Source organism: Patiria miniata, unplaced genomic scaffold (genome assembly GCF_015706575.1).
Source record: "Patiria miniata isolate m_02_andy unplaced genomic scaffold, ASM1570657v1 HiC_scaffold_29, whole genome shotgun sequence".
NCBI lineage: Eukaryota > Metazoa > Echinodermata > Asteroidea > Valvatida > Asterinidae > Patiria > Patiria miniata.
Window position 1 is genome coordinate 3,157,376 of NW_024037068.1, and position 26,133 is coordinate 3,183,508.

The window sequence follows — 26,133 nt, forward strand, 5'->3', positions numbered from 1 at the left end:
GTTTTTCTTACGCATCTCTGTATTTGGTTTTCACAATTTACTTCAAGTTAATAATAATTGGGGAGGGGGGCGCTCTAATCATCCATACTGGCAGATGAGAAGCTGAATTGCGAAGGGCGCGACCACAAAGTAGATGTAGTTGAGCCGCTCACTTTTTGCAGCCAGCCACATCAACCCATATATGACCACGGAGCACAGCCAGAGATCAAAAGTATTTGATTTTTCCGGAGGGAGGAAAACCGGAGGGCCTGTAGAAAAACCCTCGTGGCACAGGTGAGAACTGTACTCGCATATGGCAAGAATGGTCCGTGGATGGGATTCGAACCAGGGCCACAGTGGTGAGAGGCGAGCGCTTTATGCACAAGCCAACCACGCCACCCGAAACATTAATTCACATTACTAATGTCATTATTTGTATTGGCGTATTATCTTTCTACGAAAGTTAGAGCTATTTTTTTCATGCTGTCAAACAACTAATAGGACCTGCTCTCACCTGTTATTGAAAAATTGCTAGTTATCAGTTATATCATGATCATATCGGTACATATTTACAGAACAAAGTTACAGAACCCTTGAAGACTTCAATGACGTACGGCTTACACCTCTGCTGATGGGTCCTTCACATTCTGAAAGGCGAAATGCAAACATTTTGTTAAGTCACAATGGGATAGTGATTTTCTGTTTATAATTTTGTCGTCTTCTTTTCCTTTTCATTTGAATACAAATAGAAACCACAGGTACAAATCGTATTTAATGTTTTGTTTAAAGAAGGCGGTAAGAGTGTGCTGTAGCAGTTTTGTGTGGTTTTTAAAACCTGGCTGCAGATAATGGTCCGAGCCTAAGGTAAGGGCTGTTATCGGTGACCAGGGCCCAGCTGCTTAACGGTTTGCAGAAAAGTTGTGCTTAGCATAGCAGAAAAATTTGGTAATCTTACGCACTATTTCACGGCGTTGATGTGCTAACGGTCACATGCGCATGGAGATTTCTAGTGTTACGTCACTAAGTTAAGCAAATTTTTCCTCTGAGGTAAGTGTGCTTTTTTCTAGTGCTTATGCTTACGGTCAAGGCTGTGTTAGCAGAAAATTGTCTTAGCAGCAAGCCAAGTTTTTGCCATTAGATAAATATTCTCAAAATAGCCATTGTACATGTAGTTGAATATTAATTTGTAATCATATCTGCAAATATACTTACAACGGCAAGTTCAGGAAAAGCCTCCAAAAGTACTATGTCGAGCAATGTATAGGCAAGCTGAAACAATTCAAATTAACAGGGGGAAAAAATGATTTCATCCTGCATGTGATGCACTTTGCCATTAATAATTACTTTTGTGTAGAAACAGGAGTCTGAAATCACTTTGATAAAAATAGCATGACAAGAAAAATCACTGACCTGTTTGTTGAGTTTGGGATACTGCAAGCCGTCAAAGACGAATCGCAGACCGGCGCAAAACTTGTCCTCCCCAATCACCTGATGCAGTTGCTCTATGTAAATGAAGAGAAAAATACGAGTGACTACTTGAACAAAAACAGGACGTGAACCCTAGACTTTCTGGCTGCCATACCAATTAATAGTTTTTGAGGAAAGAATGTAGTGTCCAGACGCCACCTCAGCAGTTGTGTACAAAGTCTATGGAGAGTACAGAAAATTTCAAATCAAGTCAAGAATTAAATTTCCTGACAAAATTAGAAAAATTTCTCTGTCGCAGATTCATGTCTTTTCAACATTTTTGCAATGACTGACCTTCATTGAGATGATGTATGAGGAAAACAGTGGCGTAAGGTTGCAACATTCTTTCCATTTTTAATAACGGAATAAGGCCAAAAAAAATAATAGTTCTGCTTCTGGTTTCCCTACCTACCCTATTCTGAGAGCCCCCACCCTAATTCTTTTATGGGAAAAATGAGAAAAAAACACCCCAAACCATCAATTTTCACCTTTTACCCTTGACTGCACGCAGACGCCTCCATATGATCATACACAAAAAAAATTGGCCAAAAAAAAAAAATTCACTACTTACCTACCCTATTTTCGAATGCCATGTAATTGGAAGCACAACTATTTTTTTTGGCCTTAATATGTACTTGGCCAGTTTTAAACAAGTACGTTTATCACCGGCTTGGGGCCTGAATGTGGATAATGGCCTCAGCTGAAGGCGAGGGACATATTATCAGTGACCAGGCCCCAAGCTGCTTTTAAACGTACATGTACTTGTTTAATACTGGCCAAGCACATATTTATTCCCATTCATAAATACCGTTGGGTAAAAAAGCCAATTAAGTCAAAACTTATAAATTTCAAACAATTTTGTTTAACAATTTAATTCATGTGTTTTTAGACACCCCTCAAGCTATGTTATGGTATGTGCCTCTCGCGAGTAGTACTAAAAAATCTGCTTATATGGAGATTGGCCCGCGTGGCACGTACTGCACGGTATGGCGCAGAACGTGGCAGAGCCGGAGTTGTGGGAATTTCAACTCTATGAAATACGGACTCATTGGTAGTATTGCGCATGTTTAAGTGAAGATTGGGAATGTTCAACCAATGGGCCTTATTCACGAGTCAGCCATATTGAATTGAAAGTTAAGTAAAATCTTAAATTTTGGAACTTGCAAAGACGAATGAGAGCAACTTAATTTATAATAAATTCCAGTCTGCTTCAATGAATAATTTAAAATTTGTAATTAAACATTCCCTAATGTTTAAAGCCATATTTTAAAAAAAATAAAATGACAGTAAAATAAGGCTGCATTGTGCCTTCATAAATAGTCTGGCGCCATCCCGTTCAACGGTTAACAATTTATGAAATACGTTCAGGGAACTCGACAAAAATTACCAACTCGTGAATACGGCCCATTAAGGGTAAAAGGGACCAGATTTCATAGGAGTCCAAATTTCAGGTGACATCGGAAAAATGATTAAAACCAGCCAGCTGGTGTTTTATCAACCATTTCATAACCACCCATGGCTCTCGACCAATAGGAATGGGCAAACTGTCTTAGGTATTTGTGAAGTGAGTTTAGAAGTAGGGGAGTTAAAAGAAGGGGTAAAGAGAGACATACTGGGGAAGAAGTCGAGCATCTGCTGGAAGGTTTCCTCCTTGCGCTGCTGCTTCTGGGCATCTGTTCTTGGAGGCTCATCATCAAAGAAAAGAACATCTGGATTCAAACGAGACAAAACGTTTATCTTTCTTTACAACACACTTTATATGCAAGTTCGTTCGAGGATTATTAACTGATGAGTGGTTGATTTGTGATAATTTGTTTTCACTATTTTTGGATATTCCTGCACACTAATGGCAACATGCGAATGTAACACGTCAATGACGTTCATTAACAAGGCTTCCAAATTCTTTTATGTTTGGTACCTTATGTGAACAGGGATGTTTTCTACAATACCACTTTATGTTTCAGTTTACTTATGGACTAACTGCCTGAATTAATAATTGTTTCTAAAAACGATTAGAGGCCGCCAAATTCAATCCAATCCTAGAAATGTTAAATGGTGCCAGCTACCTCTCAGATTATGAATGATGTCTTCCACTTGTTCCTCAGACTGCACAATCTCCAGTTTCTTGGCCAGATAGCTGAAATAAACAAAAATTAAAGATGTAATCCCTGGTAATCGAAATATTCAGTATACATGTATTTGAGACAGCCCTGATGTACATGTACATGTAGATTTAGCTTAGTTATGGACTTCATTCACAAAGCAACCCTTTAACGGTTATTAAAAGAGACAATTTGGGAAGACTAGGAGGAACGTTCAAACGTATTGCCAATGATGTCTGATGCCCTAGGTTGTGTACATTCAGCGTAAAACGAGTTCGTGTGTACTTTGTGCAATACATGCGTGAAACAGTATGTGCATTCGGTGTGTTCCTCCCACTGGAAATTTCTAAAGCGATCACAAAGTGCCATGTACTGTTCGGGCAGTGAGTGCATAGTCTGAGATACCTGTCAAGGAATGTCTCCAGTGAGTTCTTGAAGAGTTTCTGGAAGACTATCAGCCCCTGGTGCATCCATGGAGCGACGTTGAATACGGCAGTGGCTGAGGAAGTAACAAACAGTAATTGTTTTTCCTTAAAAACACTTTTGTTCCACAATTTTTATACTATTTTCTTAAAAGTCTGTGTAGTAAACATATCAATAAATCTGAAAATCGAAAGAAATCACACCAGTTCCTCCCCCCCCCTCCCATATTTCTCCACTTCAGCCTGTGCCCACTGCAGTTCCGTCTCATTTTGCCAGAATGCTTCCCATATTTGAATTGCTTGTTAATTAACCTGAAAGTGGATGATTTGTGATTGCCATGTCATTGGCTTGTGCTTACATGTAACCGACGTGGCATGAATTGTGAGGGCTCAACTACAACTATTCAATATTTATGTACATGTAAATCTGTATAAATATAGGCCTGGATTATGCTTGAAATCCTCCGTACTGCTCCAGGATGTCACTGGCCAAGCCTCAACATACTGGCTGTGCACTGCCGCAGGATTTTGCAGGATTCAGGCAGTTGTCACCCCTCCACAGACCATATTCAAAAAATATCTAGGGAGTTAGGGTTAATGCATGGGCGCAAAACAACCACGTGCTGACCGATGATCCTCGCCCGAAAACTGGCTCAAATTTGTCTCAAATCAAGTTGATTCTTTGCTGACAACGACTCACCAAGGTAGAGAATGTAGTCGAATATCCCGTTGAGTTGTAGGTAGTCTGCCGAGGGATCCGGGCCGGGTTCTTTGAGCGTTTCTCGTATCAATGGCAGACCGGCATTATCACCAAATATGGGACTGTCCAGCTGTGATCAGAAACAGTCAAGAATGATAGAGTGACGGCATTCTTCACAACTGTTTTTCTAAAATGTATAATGATGCTTACAGGTTTGGGGCGGTACAGGTTTGGGGCGGTACAGGTTTGGGGCGGTACAGGTTTGGGGCGGTACAGGTTTGGGGCGGTACAGGTTTGGGGCGGTACAGGTTTGGGGCGGTGCAGGGAGTAACAGGCTGGGTAGCTGGGGGCAATAGATGTTCTATGGGTTGGTATGATGAAACCAAAAAAAACAAGACTAAAATATTTTGGTAATATATTTTATATTTTATACTGGTAAAACACATAAAAATTGAAATGTACAAACATAAAACATTACAAACCAAATAAAGTTTTATTTATATAAAAAAAATAGGGAAATCCAACCTTTTCAGCAAGGTGCTTGGCTGGGTCAACTGCTTCTTCCATTTTTCTGAGAAAAAAAAGTTCAACACTGATGAGTTTTTTATGCATAAAACACCGCAACTCCATCAATACTATTCAATCTTGGACATGCATACATGCACCTCATCATGTGCATGTATGGGGTTGTATTACAAGATGGTCTTAGCATTAATTTATTTTATTTATTTATTAAGCATGTAAAATAACAAGCCTAAAAAGAACTGAGTACACATTGTTTATAAAATACGTCAGCGAAGGGCACAAACCCAGTATATAAAATTTACATCTCCCCGACACAAATTCCATCTCATAAAAAGTTTGGTTGCGGTACTTACTGCTACATCAGACTTAGTCTTGATCCAAGACTGCATTTTTATTCCCATATTTTGCAGTTAGTCCCACGACAAACGCGGTTTTAAGTTGCCGTGCCTCTATCAACAATTTCAACCAAACCAGTTCTTGGTAATATTGGCAGTGCTACCCAGGAACATTTGAGCATACCTCATGCCTTAGCTTGAATATACCGCGCATGAAGTATGCTTGGAATTTCCTGGGTAGCGCTGCCAATATTGCCAAGACTGGATTTTATTCATCTTGTTGATAGCGACTTCGCTTGTCACGGACCTGCTGCATGCATAAGGGGAATAAAAACCAACTCCAGTCTTGGACGAAGACTACATCAGACTCGAACCAGCTAGCCAACCCCGGCAAGCTCAGTGGTTGATGGTAAGATGTCTGCACTAGTAAGCAGGAGGTCGTGGGTGTGAGTCCCCCCGAGTAAGCTTGTGAATTTTTTTCTCACATGCCTTCGGACAACAATGAGTATACAGCGTTTACAAAAAGTCCAGAAACTCGTGCCAAGCATCATGCACACTGACTCAGGAAAGTCCAGTTCTGCTGGAAACATATGGGAAATGCTACTTGTTTTCAAAATGTTACAAAGAGGGAGGGAACAGGATTCGAATCTTCTTACCCTGCCTTTGGTTTTGGTGCCTCGACGGAGGCAATGAATGACTGCAGGAATGGATCCAGATGCTGCCCTCGCTACAAAAAAAAATTCTAAAATGAACTTAATGCAGAAGCAAATCTGTAAAAAAAAAAACCATCCCATTGTGGGGTGCTGTGGTCCAATGGTTACTGTGTTCAACTCGTGTGCCGTGGTACATGGGTTTGAATCCTGACCTTCAAATGGGACGTAAAGCCGTAGGTCCCGTGTGTTGTATATATACGTTACAGAACCCAGTAACACTTATCGCCATTGAGAAGGAGTTTGCCCCTGTGTTTCTGGCAGTGGCTGCAATATGCGCTGCAGCACCTTGTAAACCCTTATAAAGGTGCTACATAATGGGTGTCATATTTCTCATGTACTTCATTTACCTGTCTTTAATAATAGACATAATTTCCAGCGCCTTAAGTACCTAATTGTTGGTAGATACGTGCACTATATAAGACTTCGGTATTTTATTATTATTATATTATTAAAAAAATAATAACTGAAGCGGTGTCAAAAATAACTTTGTTCTGAAAATTATCATACAACAAATTTGTATCTATTAAAGATTGGAAAGATGTAATACATTGCAAAGGATGAAAAAGATAGAGCAATAATGTTCTTACCTCTTTGATAACTCTGTAAGACATCGTTCTGACCAACTTCCCTGTAGAAATGCAATAAGAACAAAAATTGTATGGGACAACAATTTGCATAGGAAAGACTGCAGTTTTTGTACTTTACTGAATCCATTGTACATTTATTCCTATATTGGTAGTCCTTATCATACCAAGGTTGACATCTCCCAAGAACTTGTTGACAAACTCTTCACTCTTGGTCAGGAAGCTGTAGAGAAGCTGGCTGCTTCGTAAGTTGGGTTTAGTCAAGAGTGTCTGCAGGCATGAAACAGACAAAGATTGCGATGATGGGTGAAAGTTCAGAGCATCTGGGCTGAAACATTATACCAGTCAAGCTTGGGCCTAAAATAGGTCTCTCTCAAATGACGTCATTTCCTACAGACCAGCCACGCGCATCGTATTTCGAACACATTTCGAGCAACAAGTGCGCGTGTTTGAATCATTTTCAACACTGCTCAATGTGTGCTTGATTGCGTAAAATACACAGTTGCAGTTCTCCTACAGAGATGGCCGCCTTTGAGAGAGACCTATTACAGGTTTTGTTTTTCATCAGTTCCTAGAAACCACTTATGTTTTCTTCAAATACCAAAATAAACATGCCCTCACAAATGCGCCAAGTTGCCAGATGATTTTGCAATAACAATGTGTGCCTCATCATTTATCACACCACATCAATCTGCTCGAGTTACTCAAACAAACAAAAAATGCTAGTGATAGCCTAGGATCAGAAAGAATGCAAAGAAACTGTCTTGTAGGCTTTAACCCTCCTGCTGTCTAAACAGTCACAGACAGTAAAAAAAAATCCTCTTCCCCTGCCATGCTTTTACACAGGCACGTCACCAACAGTCAAATCATATTTCAAGCACTTTGACTAGTCAAATTCAGTCAACAGACAAAAGCAAACCACTGGTAGGCACAGCTGTCTTATCAATCGCCTTCAGTCAAAGCATAGCTCTAGCGGGTTACACATACAGTAACAGCCAGTAAATCCTGCTTTATTTAGGCTGGGAGTCCTTAATTGTTAAAACAGTCACTTGATTGATTTCGATTGAAAGGACAACTTTGCACAGAATGCATGTTTGCATGGGGGTTACAACTTATAAAGCATCTGAAGAAACTGTTCATTCTACAATTTTTTTAAAACCAGCTGCTTTGTAAATTCTCCATCACAGCACTGGAGTCTAAGATCTTCGTTGGTGCTCACAAAATGTCTGATAGTGAAACTGGTGTCACAGTGAGTAACTGTCACAAGACTCGAGCAACTCGAGTAGCTTGTCACAGGTACGAGTGCTCAGGATCCACAAAAGCAGTTGGTAGAGACCCTGGATTCTCACCTGGAGGAATTTCTCGCAGCTGTCTTTTCTCTTCTCCATGAAATCCAGGGAGATTGAGGCAAACGGGTGCAGGGGTCTTCGCTGGGGCAACTGGGCATCTTCGAATATACCTGATGATTTTATTAATTCAACAGACGAATAATCACTACTGCCAGAACCGAAAGTATTTTAGTATTTGTGATGGTCAAACATGCATAAATTCCTCTGCGAGTCCCAGTGATCCGTTACATGGTACTCTCTGGAGACATGTGCACAATAGGTAACAAAAGATTGAATACGTCTCCACAGGGCAATTTCTACAGGTGAATACATCTCCACAAGGTTATCACAAAATAGATATATGAATTTTACTCAAAAACTAGGAATTTCCAAGGTGTGTTGATCGTCGCAAATTGAAGTATTTTATGTAAGGGATATTAAGTCCGAATTTCAGACCAGGGAATTAATCCTGGTTAAAATATGAGCATTTTGAAACTACACTTTGAAACTCAAAAACTTTAGTACACAAGAAAGAAATGACTCAACAAGGATACAAATTCCAGTATGTGTGATGTAGTCCAGTCCATCATAATACGGTACCAGTCCATCATATAATCATTACAAGTACTAGCACAAGTAAATCACAAGTCGATTCACAAAGGAATGACTTCGCTGCAATTCATTTGAATAGCTTATGACTTGACTTGAGACTGAGAACCCCCCCCCCCCTTCGAATTTCCTTGGCAGGGCAATTTTTGGATTTTGGTCATCCCCCATACTCGTCGGCACAGATTTAGGCCACTGATCAGCATCTACTAAACCCGAAGAGGATAAGTGGAGAACGGTTGGAAGTACTTCTATGTGTAAAGAAGTCTTTTACCATGGAATTCTTTGAGTTTGGCCTCCAAGACATGAAACTCGTGGTAGCGCCTGAAAAAAAAAAAACAATAAATGAGAACAATTCAGTGCTGTAAAAGGTAAGTAGGCCACAGTGTCCAACAGAATGCATACAAATTTTACCTTGGAAGCTTTCACGCTTATTGTTTTGGAAATCAGTTGTGCACTGTTGTGCTACCATTTGAGATCGGCATGCGCAACACTGCACAAATATACTAAGACTAGAGAACAACATACCCTCACTTGATTCTCGTCAGTCTTAAAGGGAGATTACGGCCTGAAATCCCAAAAAAAATTTATCTTTTAGATTGTTTACTTATTCTACAGGTCTGGTTGAAAGGAAACGAACCTAACGTCTTGCAGTTCCCGAGATAAGATGACAAAACCCAGTTGTTTACATCGGACACGGCGGACATTTTGTGGCATACGCATGCACATTTCCAGCCGTGTCCATTCAATGTACGGCACACGTTGTGTGTGTGTCACATAACACACACAGCACCAATACACAAATGTTGCTTCTCGCACATCCGCAAAATGCGATGCACGAGTGGAACATGTGCGGCAGGATTCACGACTAGCACCTATCAGTCTGATTTTTGAGAGTCGAAATTCTCGCAAGAATAACACAGAAAACGCCCAGCTTTTAAAAGATGGTTATGTGGACGTTTTTAAATGTTTAAAGAAGTGCACTAGCTTGTCTATAAAACAAACCAAAAAGGGACATGTTAATGGGCCTTATTCAAGAGGTGACCATTTTTGTCTAGTTTCCTGAATGCATTTCATTAACTGTTAACTGTTGAATGGGATGGCGCCAGACTATTAATGCAGGCACAATTTATTTTTTTTAATCTGGCTTTAAACATTAGGGAATGTTTAATTACAAATTTTAAATTATTCATTGAAGCAGCTAGACTGGAATTAATTAGAAATTAACTTGGTTTCATTTCTCTACACAAGCTTCAAAAATCAAGATTTTAACCTCACTCTCAATCCAATATGGCCGACTCGTGAATAAGGCCCATTTGTTTTCAAACATTGAAGAGGAGTTCAAAGTTGCACAAACTGTGTTCATAAGAAAATTCATTTCATGGACCTTTTAATTTAACATGCAGCATTCAATTACTAGTAAGCACAATGGTATAAGCACACTTCGTCAAAATGCTCCAGCTTGGCTCTGGATCGTAGGTCACAAACAGCGCCCCCTACAGTTCTATCACACTCACCTTTCCACTTCCCAGGATGTTTCCTCGCCTCCCCCTTCCTTGACGTCAATCCGCTGCACGTCGATGACGTACACACAGTAATCCTTGGTGCCGTCCAGCCTGGCATCTATTCGTGGGATGCTGACCCTCCACGCGCTCATGTCGTGGATCGGCGACTTCATACCAGCCTCCTCCTCATCGGAGAGGAGTTCTGTGTCAGACTGTTTGAGAAAGGTCAAAGTTCAAAGGTGAATTGACTTCCTTTGTTTCATACCTCAAAAAATGTAAAAGTGTTTGCAATAATGTCTATTTCAAGTATCCAGTTTTAAACAGTGTTGTCTCCTATAAACAGTCATTTTTTTTTGTATATATATAATGGGGTTCAAGTAGGGTTCATTCAGATGGGGGTTTTTTTGGGGGGGGGACAGGGGATGCACGTATTAATGTTAATAGATATCGAGGACCATTTTTTTTAGATATAGCCAAAACATTTAATCCTGACTGAAGCAACATATCACTGTATTGGTCATTTTGGGGCCTATTTTCTTGGGTGATTTTGTTTTGTGCCCAAATCATTAAGTGTGTTATGCGCATGCTCCTTTTCAAAGTACACTTCAAAACATTCATATCACAGACATTTCACAGACATTTAAAAGATAAATCAAAAATGTATCCTCATCTTTGTTTTTTATGTATTCCAAGTCGGTTGTGGATTGACTTACTGGGGGTTGGCTGGATTCTGATTCAGCGATGTCCAACGAAGACATACTGGCAGTGTCACTGTCGGCTTCAAAAAGAAGAAAATAAGGAACACTATTAGAGTTGATAAATTCAGCGAGTTTTTTAAATAAAATTAGTCACATGCACCTACTATCTCACAAATGAGTGCTTGGTTAAAGAAAGACGTTGTAATAGATTTATTTATATTTTCAAAAAACGTTTAAATATGATGGAAAAACAAACTATAACTGAAAGTTTGAATGTGGTTTATTTCTTGTTCTGTTTTCTGGTGTGTTTTGTTTGTTTGTTTGTTTGTTTTTTTGGATTTTCGTCAATTTTTGTGTAAAGCGCTGTGGTACTTTCTATGACAGTTAGAGCGCTATATAAATGTTCAGTATTATTATTATTATTAAAGTTAAATTAAAACTTTTGAAACTTATTTTGTGAGGTATTACAAACTATCAGTTATATTCAGTGCAAAGTTGTCCTTTCAGATAACATCAATCAAGTGACTGTTTTTTGCAGTTAATAACCTACATAAGCAGGATCGACTGGCTGTGACTGTTTATGTAACTTAACACAGCTATGCTGTGACTGTAGGAGATTGATAAGCCAGCTGTGCCTACCACTTGCCTGCTTTTGTCTGTTGACTGAATTTGACTAGTCACAGTGCCTGCTTGAAATATGATCTGACCGTGTTGGTGACTAGCCTCTGTAAAAGGCATGGCAGGGGAGGAGATTGATTTTTTGACTGTCTGTGACTGTTCAGATACCAGGAGGATTAAGGGATAGTCAGTTTGACATTTACATCGATCCACATTTGTCACTGAACCTTTGTCATTTACCATTTGAGCTGCGGAACACTCCTTTGATCCTGCTGCCCAGTCTGTGCATAGCTGCAATGGGATCACTAGAACGTTTGGTGACAACCCTTTAGAAATGAAAACATTGAAAAATGAAAAAAAAACAGTCAAACCCCGTTTTCATTTCAGGTACAAATTAAGACTTCAAACAGATTTTCAAACTCAGTTAAAGCTGATTCTGAGGACTTGAAAAAGAATGCTCCCCTGAACTGAATGATATCTAGCAGTACCAGTTTGATTATCTGGCAATAAATTCTTAATACTTTCCAGGCAGCGGTTTTAACAGAAAAAAAATATGGGTTGAAATGATGGTTAAGTTTTAAAGACCGTATTTTTAACCAAAATTTTAATAAAAAATTACACAAAATTCTGAGCAATCAGGAGAACATGTCATTATTAACTGAGAAAAATTTTAAAATCTGTGTTTTTTTCAATATTTTTAGTGCTATATTCCCCAAACCCCTGCAGAAATATGCCAACATGTACACATGCATATAAAATGAGCAATGCAAATTCACGATAACTGAATACAATCTATACAACACGACAATTTTCATGATATTCTATTATTGTAAGTCATATAAAAAGACATTTACAGAAAATAGTCTCAAAAATGCACTCTTCCAGTTCTACAATGATAACCCTATCTACAACAATACCAAATACATACATTAATTCCATGCACTTTAGATTTTTGAATATTACAAAGATGCAAATACGGTATCAAAGGAATTAAAGCTGACAAACTACCCTTTAAGATGAAGCCACTCTGACAGAGGTCAAGTTCATCAGCTTCACATACTAAGCCATTATTTTTGGATCAACTTTTATTTTTTTGATACACCCTGAATAAATGATCGGTACACGTATGGCCAGAGTAAAATTTCACACAGACAACTTTGAGGACATGTTATGCCAATTATCAGAAAAATTAAGGCTTAAACAAAAACTCAGGAATTGATGTTTACACAAAAGAGGGGGGGGGGGTGATTGCGGACTATCCCTTTCTGGCACTTATGTACTTCATAAACAGTGCATGACAAAAATCTACAACATCCAAGACACTATAGTGACCACAAAAACACACAATCACAAACATGTTAAAAGTAATACACAACCTTTGCTTTTGTTGTAATTTTCAGAAATGGATGGATTTGGGGGTTAGTATCTTATAGCAAATATTGTAACCCTGACCTGTTTAAACTAATTAAAGTTTTGTGTTCATAGATGCTGGGAAAAAAACAAGAACAAACTGCTGCTCTTGTAGCCTGGTTCCCTGACTCTACTTCAAACGAAACGGAACAAGTTATAGATTACCGCTATTAACACCAATAATCGTTCCCAAAACATTAGTCAACCAATGACACACAGACAAGGGTTTACCAATGTTGTACACAGTACAAAAGATCTGTAGGCAAGGAAAGGGACGAGTCATGTCATACACAAATACAACCTTGCAATCAACAACACAGGTACATAAAAGTGCCATGCAAAACAATCTGGAGATTGCAGTAATTATTTCTTCAACTATGAAAAGTATTTTTTACAATGACTCAACAACAACTATCACAATATATTTATTTTGCTTTAACAATAACCATAATAAGACACATTCTCATTTCTTGATGGCTGCCTCTGAATATTCATGCATATGTTGATTAATTTTTTTTAATGAATATTCATCCTAGTTTTGTCTGCACCATACTGTATGCAAGCATGCACATCTACACATCCTACCAATTCCAGGTTTTGTCGCATTACAAACAGTGGGCGTGGCCTACTTGTCTGAGTTGACAGCCCACTGTAGGGGAGGCGTGTCAGGCAGAGTTCATGAATATGCATAGGGAGTAAAGTAAATCTTTTCCATTGGTTAGTCTATACAATCCATACACACACATGCACCTATGAATTCGTCCGATCCCAGATTTTAATATTCATGTTGAACAAAGAAAAGTGGGCGTGGCCTACTTGATTGAGTTGACAGCCCGCTGTGGAGGAGGCGTGGCAGGCTGAGGGATCAGCACAGGAGGCGGGACAGGAGATGGAAGCTCCTGATCAGGGCTTCTCAGTGAGTAAGTAGCGTTAAAAAAGCAAGGGTTCGCAGAAAACAAATCATACAAAGTCAAAGCAGGGTTAGAGTATTAATTCCAACTTCACCATAAAACCCTGGTATGTTTGTGTACAGTGGCCACTCCCATTGAAATGTTTCTTGAGACAGCATGCGAACCACAGCAGCGAAAATTGTAAATGCATTACGACGTCCGTGGCTCCGTGCAATTTTCAAAGCATGCAGATTCAAGTGAAGAATGCCGTGAAGAATGCTTCACAAGCACTCTGAGCTCCAAATGTCTTGAGTCGAAGATTCTGATGATGTGAAAGTTGTGAGATCCGCTTAAACTTACCCAATGAAATAATCCTCATCATGACTGGCACTCCAGAAAATGTACCTCCCAAACATGCACCAAGTACCAATTAGGAAGCAATCTTAACACTTAGTAGTTCAACTTCAAAAGAGAAACCAAACTGTACATTTAACTAGGTCCGAGACTGAAAAACCAAGCCAGATTTCAAACCAACAAACAAACTCCTGTGGCGTCACACTATTGTTTTTTCTGACCATTAAACGCAAAGTCACATCCTTAATTACCACAGAGGTGAAACAAACCGTAACGGCCATAATGCAAGGAGCTAACCGTCTTCAACATTGATCCCAATAAATATGCATAAAATGTTGTATCTGGGATGTAAATGACTATTATGTAACTGGCTTTATCCAAAAAAAAAAATCATTGATAGAGTATTCACACATGCATTTGAAGGTAAAGCCACAATTGTTTTCATGAATTTCCAAAGGGTAAATGTACCCTCAAGTCGACAATGCGGTGACACAAAACAGTTGGCGACTGACTTTTCAGTATGAAGCTGTGCCTGAGCTATGACCGTCGGGAACAAACCAGTTGCCCATTTTTTGCAACCTGAGTGTAACTGAGGTATCAGTCGGCGCTTTAAAAAAATCAACAGTCGCAACAGTAGAAGAATTTCAACTTCTGCGACATGTCCCGACAGGCGGGAATCAATCGCAGTCGTGTAGTCAATCATGTGTGGCGTAAATGGCTGAATAAACAGCTGGTGTGGCCGTGGATGACATTTGATTGTATCAACATGCTATTGTTAAAGAAGTCACATGACTGTTTATGAAGTGGAATCGTCGTCGCGTCGTGGGTGACATGAGGATGGTTGTGATTATTTTGTGTTGAGATGCTGCCTGTTCCACGAGAATCACAAGATTTCTCAGTTTTGTGACCTGAGCATTACTTTTCTGCTTGATGCCAATTGTTCCGTCGTGGCACAAGCAAATCGTGGGCCGACCTGAGGCCGGCTTTAGATAGCTCTGTACGTAATTTGATATCATTTCAAGTGATCAAAGAGGACATTTTTGGGCCCAATGTTATCAGCCCAGGCACATGGTGCGGCTGCAAATTTAAGAAAATTTAGTTCACTCGGCCAAAAAAAAAATCAAAAACAAACTTGGGATGTCTTGGAAATATTTCAACAACGTTGTTTGCTGGAAATGATTTGTGACCCCCACTTTAATTTCCAACTCCCATTTACATGTGTATGAACCACACTCGCTTTAATGTTTTAACCTAGACTAATATGTCATATATTGTAGTTAAAATATCAGCCTAAGTGACAAGGCGTTCGGCAAAAGGGTCTGATGATCGATAGCGGTTGCTGGTAATCCAGTGATAAAATCAAGAAAATCATAAGCAAGGTGAGGGGTTGTTCCAAGGCGTTCGTTCAGCACCAACTGATTTGCATATTGTAGCCTAACCGCGTGAGGTGGCTGTTCACGCTTCGTACAGAATGTGTGGGAGCAAAGCGTGTGGCTACTGTTTATTTTAGCGGCCGATAATAGATCATCGTACGCTATCGTCGAATGCCCTGAACAAGGCTACCTGTGTGTTTGTTCATGACACCAGAAAAGGAACAAAAAGCTTTTACTGAACAAAACTCCCTTGCACCATGAGGTATGTGCTAAGCATCAAGTCGGTTTTAAACTCTTGAACATAGGGTCCAAACGTAGTATGTTCTAATACAATACCTTAAAAGTGCGTAAGTGCAAAAAATGTGTTTATCACATGAAACTGACGGTGAATTTATCCATGGAGAATGTAGTCATGGTGTAAAAATGGACAAATTGAATTGAATTTACCATAATAATACGAAAGTAAAGTATTTCAACTAACTATTGACTTCCTTTTTAATACCTTTGCTGACGCATTATTAAACTGCATGGTATGCTTACCTTGTCGCCTGCTTGGGAAGGACTTGCCGTCTTTTGCCGCACATCAGGGTGAAATACTGAGCAAAATTTAGAAACGATTATCAATATAATTAAAATAATGGTAATGAGAATACTATCGTAAATAGTACCATTTGGGAGACACCAGAGGCAAAATTTTACGGTCGCAAACAGGCTAGACCGATTGTTCGTGGTCCAGTTGGTAAAAATACCAACATTTGTGGGGATAGGATAGAGGAAAATTGGGGTTAGGGGTCAGGAAGGTCGGGAAAAAAATGTGTGCGCAAGTCTATGGGAATGTCTCCTTAAGGCTAATATTTTCGGTTGTTATTATAACTGTTCTTATATATACGCTGTAGCTTTCCCATCTTGGCAATACTCGACAAGATTTGAAGACAATTATACAACAAAAAATTTAAAACTTAAAAATTATAATCAAAAAGTAATGTGGACAAAAAGTAACGTTTTCGTTTTGCTGAAAGAACACTGAACTTTTTGTGATCCATGGACAGAACCTTAAAACGGCGGATGTGTTAAAAACTCCGTAACTTGAAAAGTACATGAGTGATTTGAATGATTCTTGTACTAAAAGAAAGCTTATGAATTGAGCTTTCATATCCTAGATTTTGAAAGTGCTACATGCAGAACTTCACTAAAACAATGGTCTAGACATTTGGGTTTTGGTTTTTTTTGACACACTCTGTAGTCCAAAAAGTGCCCCCAAACCGTTTTGCCTTTTACTCCCTGTGCTGCCCCAAACTGTATGTTTTTTATAGATTCTTCAGAAAATATTTACATTGTAAGGCGATGTAGTACGGTGCTAATAATAATACAAGCAACAGCATGTTTGTATTACAAATCCTTGACAAATGTAATGTGCGTGTGTTGGGTTTGCGAGCTACAGTGCCGTGAGTCGTTTTGAAGAATTCTTGGTTTTGTTATTAGAAATTCCAGCAAATTACCTCATCGCTGTGGTGAAAAAGTGGACAGAAGACATTCTCCATCAACTTGTAGGCATGCTCGTAGGCTCTGTCCAAAAAAAAGAAGAATAATAATCAAACCAATAACCAACGACTTGTATGTTGAACTCTATCGTGTTTCATACTGTTAGTTAAAATCTCACAATGTGAGGTGTTTTGGCAAAATGAGACGGAACTGGGCAAAGGCCACAGTGGAGAAATTTACCAAACAAAACTGAATGTTGGTGATTTCAGATTTATTGATACTTTGTTATCTTTGATATGTCTTCTACACATATTATACAGAAGTAGAACAAACAATATGAAATAAAAGTGGTTTAAAGGAAAAACAGTTGGCATCTTTCATTTTCACAACAAAACTCGAAACTTTAAAGGCCTTTTGCTAGAATAAACATCGTGAAATAAAAGTGGTTTTAAGGAAAACAGTTGGCATCTTTCATTTTCACAACAAAACTCAAAACTTTAAAAGCCTTTTTTCTCAGTATTCGACTTTTTTGACATGTCGATAGATGCAAATTTAAACGGCCATAACTTGTTAACGGAATGTCCGATTGAAGTGCAACAAACAGTATTGTAAGGAGAAGTTTATTCTTTCCCAATACCAGCAAACCTTCATCTCGACCTCTGCCCAGTTCTGTCTCATTTTGCCAGAACGCCTCACAAATGTTGAGAACTTTACCTGAACAAAGTTGATGAGGTCCTGAGTCTTGTTACGCCTTCGTACGGTCCATTAACAACTAAAATACAACAAAAATAATATTAATAGTACTGATGAGGAAAAATATGGTCATATATCGCGAAGAATTTTTCTTCGAAATTGATGGAGCACATGGTTTCTTATATTTGTAAACTCTGCATGATGCCTTGTAAATATCAATATTCACACCAAAAGCAAAGACAGGTTTTCTTTATTGTGAAACATTTATGTTCTCCTACAACGGAATTGGGCACTTTGTGCTACGGCTTCAGTTCTTGCCATTACAGCACCAATGGGAATAGCCATAGTAATAACCACAGCCTTACTCTCTTTTTTGTCAATACTACACTGCTGTGAATAGCCACAATAATAGCCACAGCCTTACTCTGTTTCTGTCATATCTACACTGCTGTGAATAGCCATAGCAATAGCCACAGCATTGCTCTCTTTTTGTCATTACTACACTGCTGTGAATAGCCACATTAATAGCCATAGCGATAGCCACAGCATTGCTCTCTTTCTGTCATAACTACATTGCTAGGAATAGCCATAGCAATAGCCATAGTGATAGCCACAGCCTTACTTTCTTGCATCTCTGCCTCAATGTCCTCGTCAAACTTGATCTTGTCCACGGCACCGGGGGCAAAATACAGCAGGTGTAGATCCTGGGCTTCCCCGTGCAGGGACTGCTTCTGTTCGTCGGTCATGTCCGGCACCAGGCTGCGTCTGTTAAAATCCTCTGCCAAAGGACAAACATTAATGTAAATTATCATATTGTCTTTCAAAAAGCATTTTTTTTTTTTTTGCAGGTAGCGATTGAGAGGGATGACGATGATGTTTGTTTGTGTGCAACTTAAAGAAAAGATGAAGTGGTGGGGTAAAAAGATCAATATTCAGGGTTGGTCTAAAAAGGAAGCAGTGTGCATTTGAATCGATCTGCCTTTAATACCCGAGTCGATCTGGGTGAGCTACTCGAACGCACCCTTCAACTTCAAGACCAGGACCCAATTCCACGGCGCTGCTAACCACAGCATTCCGCGCTTACAATCACAACTTTGTGCTAACCACACTAGCAGAACAATTTTGTGCTAACCCAGTAAAGACCAAATCCTTTAGTTACGGGATGTATGCATGCGCAGAAGCCAAAATTCCTCCCTAACCCATGAAATGCGCTTACTATAAGCACAGAATTTTCCGCTATAGTAAGCAGGGATTTTTCGTAAACTGTAAGCAGGGCCAAGAAATTGGGCCCAGTTATTCCCTACAGAAAACATTATCTTTAATAAATAATAAAGGTTACCAGCCAAAATCTCATGTGATATATTACTTTGTAACTGGTTCCCTACTTAATTTTGTTGAGAACATAAATCTGCTTAGCAACTCAGTGTCATGGAGCCCAGTCACGTACCCACTGTCAGGCAGAACTGTAAGATGTTTAGAGCCCCGTCTCGTTTCATGTACTGAAGGAATGGGAAGAGGAGAGAGTGGTCCCCCAAGATCTCAGACATCTCATACTGCAGAGCCTATATACAGATAAAAATAAAAATGACAAATCTCAAAACTTGAAAAACTTTATTCCTAAAACATCATCATTCATCCAACTGATCAAAAAATCTGGAAATCTCCCAACGGATGTATTATTTTTTCACTGGAAAAAAAAATAAATCAAATTTAATCTTACCATTCCTGTTTCTCTGTAATGCCACAATTTTGCATTTTGTCACAAAACGTGCATACCTAAATGGTAGTACAGTTTGAAGTTGCCATATTGTGTTTGTGTAACTGAGGCTGAGGCTTGGGGAATGTGGTGTGATTAGCCCAGGTTGGACGAAGTCTTCATTGCAATACGACTAACGTCCAGGACGACAATTCTCTACATGAAACCACCCAACATTTTTACCAGAGTTTTGTTATGTTTTACCTCGTTATAGAAGCTTATTTCACGCCTACATACTCTATGTATCCTTATCTATTAGGCCACTGGGTTCAGGAATTCCATATGCGATGCTGACTGACGTTAATCAGGAAAATAAACTCCAAAGCAATGTTAAACTTGTACGTGTTTGTAGTCTCTATTCATCAGTTTATTCCCAGAGTCGTACGTCATGTACAATGTACATGATATGTACAAATGTACGTGCGTACGATCCGAAAGCGCGCACGCACGCTAGCGCCCTCATTTGTTTAGTTTTGGTTGGAACCGTGACGTCACTCCAGCCAACCGATGTCACGAAAACGCTCAACCAATGACCAAAGCCGAAACGTGTTTCTGGTAACTGGCGCGAAAACACGCTCGGTCATTGGATTAGCGACCGCGCCTTCAAGTAAGTGCGCGTGCGTATGAGGGTGGTTACTAAGCAAATCTCGCGTGCGCACTGCATATTCATGCGGCATAGTCTGTCCCCCGGACCAGATGTGATATGAGCGTCGAGAATAATTGTCCGGTCTAGGGAACCAGACTACACGCTGCACAGACGTACATGATGTACGACTAGAATAGACTCGGCGGTGAGAAACTGATGAAAAGAGACTAAAAACACGTACAAGTTTAACGCTGCTTTCGAGTTTATTTTCCTGATTGACGTCAGTCAGCATCGCATAAGGAATTCCTGAACCCAGCCGCCCAACAGATAAGGACACATAGAATACTACGACGTAAAAATTAGCTTCTCCAACAAGGTAAAAATATTGAAATTATTGGTCAGAAATGTTTCCGTTCGGTTGTGAGCACTGTTTACCCAGGACTCCCTCCGTAACGTAGGGAGGAAAGGGAGTCCACCAGGGCTAGTGGTGTGATATACTGCATGTACATGCGCTGTACATTGTATCACTTGCATGTTTATGCATGCACAGTTTTTGCACACATAGTTGGCATGTGCAGTACATGTAGCCTAAACGTTTTGTGTATGTTGGTAGAGGGGAACTGGTAACAAATAATAATAACAGGTTCTTATAATAGCGCTTTTAACTACGATCAAAGTACTTTATGTTATTATTACCCCTGATCACTGGGCCAATTAAACATTCCAAATACCAACTCAGCTCCCTGGGGAGTATACAGCTCGATGCAGCCTGTTAGGCACAAGGAAGCTAATTCAATCACGATAACCATCTCTGCCCTCACAGGTACCCATCTACTCCTGGGTGGAGAGAGGCAATGAGTGACAAAGGGCCTTGCCTAAGGGCACACACACCATGACCCTGGGCTGGACTCGAACCCAAAACCTGCAGCTTTACCCACAGACCACGAATTCAGTGCCCTTAACCATGAGGCCAGAGGCTATGATGTGAACTATGTATACCCACCAAAAACAGAAAAGAAACGGTTGACCGACCAACACTACTGATATTTTTCATGCGAGGGCAACACAACCACTGTTCTTGGGCCCGATGAGAGATATCAAGACTTACGCTAGACTTGTTGACGGGATGGATGTTACTGAAGGATTCCAACAGAACCACTTTCTCAGATGGAGGATCTGTTGCCGGTGGGAACTGCACAGGAAAATGAAACAAAATGTTAAAAAAAGAACTGTATTTTGTGGTTTTTGTTACTTAATTTGTGTTGTACACATACAATACAGTCGTTCAATAAAGCACAGAAATACCTCTGTGGTAGCATAGAGGTATTGTTTAAAAAAATTAATTGAAAATAACAGTAAGAAAAATTAACGTTGAAATAATCAAATTTCACACTGTTCGTATTCTCAGTGCATGTTAAAACTTACTGGTTCTTCATCAAAGAATATCATGAGAAGCTTGTTCACAATATCCTGCAAGAAAAATATAACAGAAAGTCAGAATTTCACCCAAAAGAAATCCATGTATTTAGCTGCACAGACTACGCATGAAAGACAATACAGGACACATCTGGGGTGTCTTCCACTTACAACTTACACTTACTTCCAAGTGCAAATGGGACCGACTGTTTGCCACCAACTTTAGCGGACACGAGCGACAAAGACCAACGGTCTTCTTAAATGTTTTCAAAATGGCCGACACACAATGAATATGTAATATATCAGACACACCGTATTTTAAAACACTTCTATTTTTTTCACAGAACAAAGTTGTTGCAGTTTACCAAGAATACCAAGAATGCATATTTCCAGTATATAACAACAACACAAATTCTAAATTAATATGGCACTGCTTTCCTGCCCCATAAAACATTCATATACCACCTCACATTGAATAGTTGTATAATAGAAGTGTTTACTTACTGGATCAGCCACAACGTCCATCCCTAGTAAGAAGATAGACCCACTTGCCACTTCTCGCACAAATGTTTGGGTGGCCCTGAAAAAAAATCCAACAAAAGTGGCTATGCATGATGTAAAACTTCACTATTAAAATTACATTTTTCAAAGGTTATTATCATATTTTCATCTGTTTGTGTTATCCATTAGCCAGACCCTTTGTGACTTCGCACTTACTTATTGTCGTGTGAATTCCTGGGAATCAACAATGGGAACAGCATTTCACATAGATGTCTGAGGTACTCCAGCTCCGCTTTGCGATTCCTGACAGCACAGTGTAGATGATTACCGTAGGTCTTGAACACAAGCTCCTGAAAGTCCTCTCCCCATTTGGCTGGGGAAGTACAAAACAACGAAATAATTGGATTTTTTCTCAATGACGATTACATTCTTTACATCTAATTCCCTGAATGTTTTTCTTGGAGCCGGCTAAAAGAAACCGAGACTAGTACAGAGTGCGACTGCTGAATCCAACAGAATCCAGTAACAAAAAAATATAAAGCCTACTAAATCCAACAGATTCCAATGAAATCAAAAAGTGTCGCCAATTAAATCTGACAGAATCGAAAAACAGCAATGTGTGAAAACTGCTGAAACCAACAGAATCAAACAGCAAGGAGTAAAGATTTGTAAATCTAACAAATTCCAATAATTGGAAAAGTTGAGTTTGCTGAATCAATTAGACTCCATCAACATTGAGAACAGCCTACGAAATCTAATAAAACCAATCAAAATTTTACCTCAGGGAAACATAAATTTAAGTTCGGTTTTGCCCTTAATTGACGTAATCTCATTAAACATTGTATACACACTGTAAGATGTCTGCACTAGTAAGCAGGAGGTCGTGGGTTCGAGTCCCACCCGAGTGAGTTTGTGAATTTTTCACCCTCTTTCAAGCCCTCAGACAAACCTGAGTATATAGTGGTTACAAAATTATGTTGATGAAGGGTAAAACGCAATAATGTCAAATTTTCACTTGCAGATGACTTTCAAGATCTCAATACCTTTTTGCTTTGCTCTGAGCAAGACATCTAGATGACACAAGGCGGCCTTGACGAGTTTGTCGAGTATAAACGTCGGCAGGTCCACATCTCTGACACGGCGTAGTACCACGGCGACCAGGTGACGAAGGGTGACCCGGAGCTCATTAACAAACTCTTCCTCCTTGCTGATCAGGGGACTGCCGAGAATGATACGGTGGGCAGAGGGATTTCAGTGAAAAATCACAGGAATTGTCTTCTGGGATAAAGAAGGCCTTACAACCACAAGGGGGACTGACTACGTGCATTATATGATAATTTTAAAGTTGAAACAAAGAAATTAACTGGAACAGGGTTTGAACTAGTCTATGGAATTTCCTCTTGTACAGCAAGGGTCTATGAAATGTGAGCAGATTCGGCGATTAATTATGTAAAACGAGACTGCATCTTGACCTCGAGATTCTGACCATTCAGCAGGCACCTTCTATATTGGGTCTTCGGTAACCCGTTGTCATGGACATCTAATGAAAACTAGACACAACATCTGTTATGCTTTTATGTTGTGAATTGTGTTCGCAAAAATAGGCTGCGTCACGCAGCCTGTAACGATATGTTAGGCAATACGCGAACGTCCTGTGGCTTCGAATGATCATCACATAATATTTTTTAAAAACGCGTGCAATATGAATGCCCTCTTGCGCGTTTACATCACGCTCACGATGAGTGTTCATATTCTATAAGCGCAGCATTTTGTTAATAGTTTTGAGGGCCAATGTTGTGTCTAGGTTTTATTAGATCTCTATGCCTGTTGTTGTATTACAAAAACATGGCATCCAAATTGGCCAATCAACAGCTTAGTCCACATTTCCGATTGAAACGACATCTCAGTTGGTAAAGTCGACTCCGAATGGCTGGTGCGCGGGGGTCGCATAAATTTGCATGCTTAGATATATTAGACATTGGACTGGAGAAAGAGAGGGCTTCGTTGGACAGTGGGTGATCATACTCAGACTAGGTTTGAACCTGCGACCTCAGGATTGTTGTTCCAGTGCTCTACCAACTGAGCTATCCAGCCCTATGTTGGCGGTTGCCAAAAACACTCTTTACTACCCCAAACCACCTCACATGTTAATTCCTGTACCCCATTTATGGTTTTAACAGGAGTAAATGGCAGGAAATGTGAAACTTGAAGGTCACATATTGAAGTGGTTCCTGGAATGAACCAAGTAGATGAAACACTTGTGAGAATTGGGGGGAAAAAATTAAGTAATAAAAACAAAATAGACAGAAAAATTTAATCACTTACGTGTACCAGCTGTAGACATAATCTCTAAAAATCAGCTCGAAAAGCTGCAAATGAAATCAAGAAAAATGGAGATGGAAATTTATTATGCAACATGTATTTCCACTATATTTCCAATACATGTATTTCCACTATATTTCCAATACATGTATTTCTACTATATTTCCAATGCATGTATTTCGATACAGACAGTCCTCTTGAGATAAAAATAGGTAAAGGCACTGTAGTATAAACAACACTCTTTAACTGTTAGTGCACAGAACCTATACAAGCAGAATCCTACCTCTGACAGGGCCACATCCACTCGTTCTGGTATATAGATGTCATTCCAGGGTTGTACTTTGTTCAATGTAAGATCTGACCTGTTAAAGAACAAAAAATAATCATTTAAATTGTTCTTATCAAGACTTCACCATTTAAATCAATTACCAAAGGCTTTTTTTGCAAGTATGCGATGTGAAACAACCATTAACGAACAAGGAGACCTAGGAAGGAAAAAAGGCCGGCTGTGAAACATTGTAAATGAAATTCGTTTTTACCGATCTCTAAGTGATTTTTCATCAATTTTTTGATGAAAATGACAAGATGAAATTCAAACATCAATCTTTCATGGGGTGATTACAGTTAGACATTCTGCCAAAAATTATAGTAAGAGAAAAGGCAACCCAATGTAAAATGCCCATAGGCGGGCCGCCGGAAGCTGAACTACGTGACCTTTTACTTTCAGGCTCTATTCTCAAAAAGTAGTACCGAGTGCGAGTAATACAACACTGTCAAACATTCTATCATAACATCAAGTTCACGTTAGTAGTTGCATACTTGTGCCTCATGCAATCCGAGTCGCCACACACAGTGCAGATGTGGGCCAATGGTTGCTCTCTGGCTGTGAGTGGCTTCTTTCTCTCGTACATGATCAGAAGGTTGGGAAGGACCGAGATGCGACTGAAGAGGATGTAGAACGAGGCCATGCCGCCCAGGAAGAACCATGGTATGGCGAGGATGGACAGGTGGCTGAGGGTGAGAACCAAGAAATTAAAATAAAACATGTATATCAATGAACAAATAGACAACAATGACACATTGGGAAATTATATAAACTGGTTCCCGCTTGTATGATATGTATACAAGTCCATTCTGAACGACAGTAGTGGAGTCGGGAACCAGGGTATGCATGAACTGGTTCCCGCCCATATAAATTCTGACCAATCATGAAGGGACTAGGGCGGAAACCAATGTGAATATGATCGATTTGCCTCATGCATGTCATGTGACAATGTTCACAATCACAGGCATTTTAAAGTCTTTTTCCCCATCATGAGTCATGAGGCACGTTCAGACCTTACAAATCGTGTGAAACATCGCGGATTAATTATGTGTTTGAAGCCCACTGCCCATTCTAACAATTTCAGCCCCGCCCCCTTCAGACAGCCCTTTTTAAACTGACCGACCGAAGAACTTTTTCTTAGACCACCGACTCTGTTAAAATCTCAATGATTTCTGCGGAATAAAACATCCGATGAATGGAATGAAATACCACTCACTTATAAAAGACAACGGTGAGCAATGTCAGGCAACCGATCGCCGCTGAAAACCGTCCATTTCTTGCCATTAGCTCTCGCAAATTGGCGACTTCTTTGCAGATCACTTGCCAAGCAGCCATCTTCGCGAATTTTTGTTGACAACTTGAAAAAAAACCAGGTTCCGTTCTAAAACCACGTCCAGTTGTTGTGCCGATGAGTAGGGAACCATACTTAATCCGATTACAACT

General features: G+C 39.7%; 1 protein-coding gene across 1 annotated transcript; it reads right to left on the reverse strand.

The window, feature by feature from the left end:
* Positions 1-71: 71 nt before the first annotated feature.
* LOC119736308 (sorting nexin-14-like) lies at positions 72-26,059 on the reverse strand. Its single transcript, XM_038210350.1, has 30 exons — positions 25,907-26,059; positions 25,185-25,376; positions 24,649-24,727; positions 24,369-24,412; positions 23,087-23,262; positions 22,260-22,416; positions 22,047-22,122; positions 21,552-21,596; positions 21,235-21,318; positions 19,232-19,346; positions 18,407-18,562; positions 17,806-17,863; positions 17,109-17,175; positions 16,150-16,205; positions 11,823-11,908; positions 10,980-11,044; positions 10,279-10,478; positions 9,036-9,085; positions 8,177-8,286; positions 6,995-7,097; positions 6,831-6,871; positions 6,187-6,257; positions 5,196-5,241; positions 4,671-4,800; positions 3,954-4,047; positions 3,513-3,583; positions 3,060-3,155; positions 1,390-1,481; positions 1,192-1,248; positions 72-626 (listed from the first exon to the last, which is right to left on the reverse strand). Exons 1-30 carry the CDS (start codon positions 26,023-26,025, stop codon positions 597-599), a joined length of 2,766 nt encoding a protein of 921 aa, XP_038066278.1. The 5' UTR covers positions 26,026-26,059; the 3' UTR covers positions 72-596.
* Positions 26,060-26,133: the final 74 nt, after the last annotated feature.